This window comes from Ipomoea triloba, chromosome 7, assembly GCF_003576645.1.
Source record: "Ipomoea triloba cultivar NCNSP0323 chromosome 7, ASM357664v1".
Classification (NCBI taxonomy): Eukaryota; Viridiplantae; Streptophyta; class Magnoliopsida; order Solanales; family Convolvulaceae; genus Ipomoea; species Ipomoea triloba.
In genome coordinates, this window is record NC_044922.1 from 22,881,923 (window position 1) to 22,887,160 (window position 5,238).

At 33.8% G+C, this 5,238-nt stretch overlaps 1 protein-coding gene across 1 annotated transcript; it reads right to left on the bottom strand.

The window, feature by feature from the left end:
* Positions 1 to 3,015: 3,015 nt before the first annotated feature.
* LOC116024627 (40S ribosomal protein S8) lies at positions 3,016 to 5,015 on the bottom strand. The gene is made up of 5 exons (XM_031265570.1): positions 4,905 to 5,015; positions 4,650 to 4,722; positions 3,703 to 4,033; positions 3,340 to 3,515; positions 3,016 to 3,250 (listed from the first exon to the last, which is right to left on the bottom strand). Exons 1-5 carry the CDS (start codon positions 4,906 to 4,908, stop codon positions 3,166 to 3,168), a joined length of 669 nt encoding a protein of 222 aa, XP_031121430.1. The 5' UTR covers positions 4,909 to 5,015; the 3' UTR covers positions 3,016 to 3,165.
* Between the last annotated feature and the right edge of the window lie 223 nt (positions 5,016 to 5,238).

Sequence of the window (5,238 nt, forward strand, 5' to 3'; positions counted from 1 at the left end):
TATATATATATATATATATATATATATATATATATATATATATATATATATATATATATATATATATATATATATAGGCTAAGATCCTGTGAGAGCACTACCATAGGAGAGAAATAAGAACCAATCTCAGCTTGTAAAAATTCAACAAATTTGATAAGATTTAAAAAATTAAAAAAAAAAAAGAAGAAAGACACATTGATATTGTCGTAATTATCATCAACTCCATTGTGCAAATTTTAACACTTATATATGCCATCTTTAACAACTAAATACGCAAACTTGGCAAATTCTATAAACCCAATGAAAAAGCTAAATTTTAAATCTAAACCGTTACATGTTAAACCTTAAACGAAAATGTCACCATATTTTTTTAAAAATTTGATCTGATGCTTCTAATTTTTTTAGATGTAAGATTGTAATTAGTTCTTAGTTTTCTCCTAAAGACTTGTTCTCATATGATCCTTTATATATATATATATATATATATATATATATAAAGACTTTAATTGGTCGTTGTAATAAACTGTGACAAGAAAAAATGATTAAAATAAAATAGAATAATTGATTAAATTAAGAGTTGAAGATTCATAGAAACCCATTTCTTTCTTGCACGTTACTGACACTTTGCCGGCCTGTAGCCCTGTATTGTTATTGACTTAGTATGTGGAGGAACAGCTATACTGAAGTAGGAGTTAGGAAGAAATTAAATTGTTGATACACGCTTTTGTATATGTTTGCACATGTCATATACATATATGTATGCAAATTCTACTCTAAACATATACGGAGCATAATTTTTTGAACCAAGTCCATAAAAAATGATTGTATAAAAATTCTCCGAGATAAACATTATCCATTATGGTAGCAAAATTATAGAGTTATACGAAGTGAAGCAAAGAATTAAAAAATATATCTTACAAGGGGTTTTTTTTTTTTTCCCAAACTTAAACTTCTATGGGATTTTGTTTAAAAAGTTATTTCAACATTTTCAAAATTATGATTAATTTGGTATGAAAATGTTAGGGTGTGTTTTGTTCATGGTTTACACACTAAGAATGAGAATCGAAATCATAGTTAGTGTTTGGTTGACAACTTTTTAAAACACAATTACGAGATTTGATTACGCCTTCAACTTCACATTCCCTAATTTAAAGAAAAAAAAAAAGTTAATACCATCCAAGGTCCTCCGAGTACAGTGATTTTGTAATGTTTAGTACTAAACTTTCAAATTGACCACCCATTGTGATTCAACTTTCAAATTGTTACTATCCGTGGTCCAAGTTAACCACCCATGGTCCTTCCACTATCAAATTTTAACCAGTCATAGTCCTTCCAGAAGGACCACAGCTAGTTAAAATTTGAAAGTTGAATGACCATGGGTAGTTAACTTGGACCACGGATGGTAACAAATTGAAAGTCGAAGGACCACGGGTGGTCACTTTGAAAGTTTAGGACTTAATGTAGCAAAACCACTATACTCGGAGGACCTCATATGGCATTAACTCTTAAAAAAAAAATTATGTTCATATTGATGCTTTGGATGTCATCATTATATTTTGATTAATTACCTTGATTTTTTATTTTTGTATTTTAAAACATATATTTACATTATAGGGTCATACACAACCAAACATTAATATTGATAATCATTCCAATTCCACCTTAGCTACTACCAAACATGAAAAATACTTTCACTAAAATTCATATCATTACCAAGTATTTGATTCACATTCGAATTCTAATTCTCATGTGCAAACCAAACACACTAATATTTTTTGGATAATGAATTGCATGTACAGTCGTTATACTGTAGACTATGGTCCACAATGCATTGTGGATCATGGGTCATGAGTGATACTGCAGTTGTGTTGAACTGATACTGCAGTTGTGTTGAAAGGGAACTGCAGTTGCGTGGAACAGAGGCTGTTTCATTCGTTTGGAACTACAGTTGTGTTGAACTGATACTACAATTGTGTTGAGCAGATGAACGACTTCTGTTCCGCGCAACTGCAGTTTCCTTTCAATACAACTATAGTATCAGTTCAACACAACTGCAGTATCAACCACAGTACACTGCAGTTTCCTTTCAACACAACTACAATATCAGTTCAACACAACTGCAGTATCAACCATGACCATGGTCCACAGTGCATTGTGGACCATGGTCCACAGTATAACTTGCGTATGGGCATAGCAGTTGTACAAATTAAATGAAAGCTCATTTTTATCATCCTCAACTAATTTTTCTTTTTTGTATACCATGATTTAATTTCCATCGAAAACAATAACTAATTTCATCGCTGAAGTGTAACATCTCTATTAAATAAAATAACTTATATGAAAATTTAAGACAGCTCCATACCCAAAACTAAGTATCAAAACTGTAAGAGTCAATATTGTAAATCATGTTTGCTTCGGCCTACTGCTACAATGTGCTACTAGTAAGTGGGCTAGCTTAGCCCAGCCTGCCCTAATATGTATTCAACTTTCTAATTAAGATCATTATTCTGTAGACCATGATCTATAATGGACATAGTTATATAAATCATAAATAAAAAAAAAGTACATTTTTAATATACTAAAAATACATTATTTACATATTAAATGTATGTTATTTAAAAATATATTATTTGAATACTGAACATACGCTATTTTGAATATTATTATCAAATAATATACATTCAATATATAAATAATTTACCTTTACAACATGTTTAGTTCATAAAATAAGTTAAGAATGAAATATCATTCTAGAGAATAGACCTATTCCATTGTTTGTCAACTACAAATATAGAACTTGAAGATTATTTTTGGACAAGGATTCAGTGTTCCACACAATACAAGGTAGACCCTGATCCATGGTATAATTTGCGTCAAACCTCAAGTCCCTGCCAAACTGACCCCACTGACCCCAAAACCATATGCTATACACAACAATTAGTACACCAAATATATTGAAACACAACAACACCATTTTTCAGCTTGTGGGTTGAACAAAAAAATAACTGAAGCAACTTTCAACAGGCAAAGCAAAATATTATCAAGATAGCAATAATTTAATACTCAGTCAAATAAAACAGATGTTCACAAAGCATTGTGGGCCATAGTAATGTAAAAGAAACTAGAAGATGAAAATAAGCTTCTTGAAAATTTTGAAAGCAATAATTAAGCAGCAGCACCAGATCCCTTGCCCTTCTTCCTCTGAATTTTCTTCATGTAAAACTCGAGCTCTTTTCCCTCCAAAATGTACCTGTCAATATCATCATTTAGAAACAAAGGGTGAACCAAATTGGAAAGTGCAAAATCTAAACTCTAAAGGTACTGGAGTTTGAGCTTTACCCATCAGCTCTGCCACATTGACCTGGCCGGGAGGAAATGCAGGCCATAAGCCTACCAGAACCAAATTGCTCCTCAAGGTGAGAATCAAGTTTACGATCCTTCTGGCGCTTCTCAAGTTTCCTTTGAACATGATTACTTTTCTTAGTCTCCTCAACAGCAGCACCTTCATTTCCTTCCTGTAATGATTAATTCAAAATGAGGGTGCATCACAATTGATGAATGCAAAAGGACCAATTTGCAAATCAACAATGTTTACAGAATCACCAAGGGTCTTAAGAAAGCAAACATTTCTTTTAATGTATATACTCGTCACTAGTGGAAAGTTCATTAAAACTTAGCAAACAACCAAACACTTCAAAGTACCTCAGCAGTTTCCTTCTTGGCAGGTCCCTTCTTCTTCCTACCAATATCAACACCATAGTGCTGCAGGTACCACTGCTTAAAGGGGGCCGCATCCACCTGCACAATTGCACTCTTCACCAAAGTTTGTGTTCGAACAAGCTCATTGTTTGAAGCATTGTAAACCACATCAAGGATACGCGTTTTCCTAGTAACTGCCTCACTGCCCCAAGAATAATTCCCTGTATCCAATCTCAGGGCTCTCCATTTTACATTGCCACCCCGAACACGGATCCGCCTGACTGTTTTGTTGCTTGAGAGCTTAGTATTTGCAGACTGCCGACCGAGCTCATACCTTACAAAATATAAAAGTAAGCCAAGTAAGAAAAGCACAGTGAATTATAATAATTCCCAACACCACTTCCACAAAACCCACCAACAGATCCTTCTGTGTTACCTAAAAACAAAATCAAAGGGTATAGCAGCAAACATATAACTCGTGAAAAAATATGTGAAGAAGTGAAATAGCTTAAAATAATTGTAGGACAATAAAATCACAATTGGTTTTGGGGTTATATTTGTTGGCCGAAATGATATGAAGCTGACTGGAGTAACCCCAAAAACTAAACGGCCAAAAGCACACACAACACTGAAGACTTGCGCTCACAGTGTAGTTAATATTTTCAGGTTAAGTTGTGGTTAGCTGACAACATGCTCAGCTGGGCTCAGCATGGATCTCTGGGGATAATTACTGATAGTAATATATGAATAAGACAGCAGTTTTGGGATAGATCAAACAGAGAAGTTAGTGCAAATTATCCCAAGAACAGGGTAAAAAAAATAAAAAGCATAGCCAAGATGCAGCTATAAACAAGTAAAAATGAATTACACCCAGACATAAAACAATACAAAATTTCAATTCCCGGGTGTAAACCAGCCTGAAAAGATTTATAAATATAGGAATAACTTACTTTCGCTTCTTCCTCCAAGCTTTCTGCTTGCCACCAGTGGCACGCCTCTTGTGCATCGAATCACGAGAGATACCTTTTCAAACGTACATGACCGACCATCAACAATCACGAACAAATCCATCACATTGAAAGATAATACGCATTAACTACAAATTTAGGCGTCTAAACTTGACAAAAACTATATGATCAATGTACAGAACCATAGCATACATAACATTTACACGAATAGAAAAGAGATCAAGGTTTAAACTGTACCCATGTCTGCGAAGAGAAGAGCTTCTTCTCCTTTCTCGGCACTGCAGCGTTAGGGATGCAGCTCGGCTAGACGTTAAAACCCTAGTAGGAGCTACCTTAAATTCCAGCGGGGCTTATCTGGGCTTACCTGGCCCGATTCACTCTACCATTGATATGGACTCTAATTTGGCTCATAGTAAGCATGGCCCAATAAATTTATAATTAAGCCATTAAGGTATTAACTATTAATTAATTTGATTAGTTAATTACTTCATCGAGTTAATTTCAACAATGGTCCCCCGACTATATTGATTTTTCAAAATTGGTCCTTGTCTTTTAATTTGGACGAAAAAGA

Bases quoted from the DNA above. Each gene is read 5' to 3' on its own strand.
- LOC116024627 (XM_031265570.1), bottom strand. The intron at 3,516-3,702 runs GTACTTTGAAGT...TAATCATTACAG, and splicing joins CCAAGAAGGAAACTGCTGAG to GAAGGAAATGAAGGTGCTGC. The intron at 3,251-3,339 runs GTAAAGCTCAAA...TGATATTGACAG, and splicing joins CAATGTGGCAGAGCTGATGG to GTACATTTTGGAGGGAAAAG.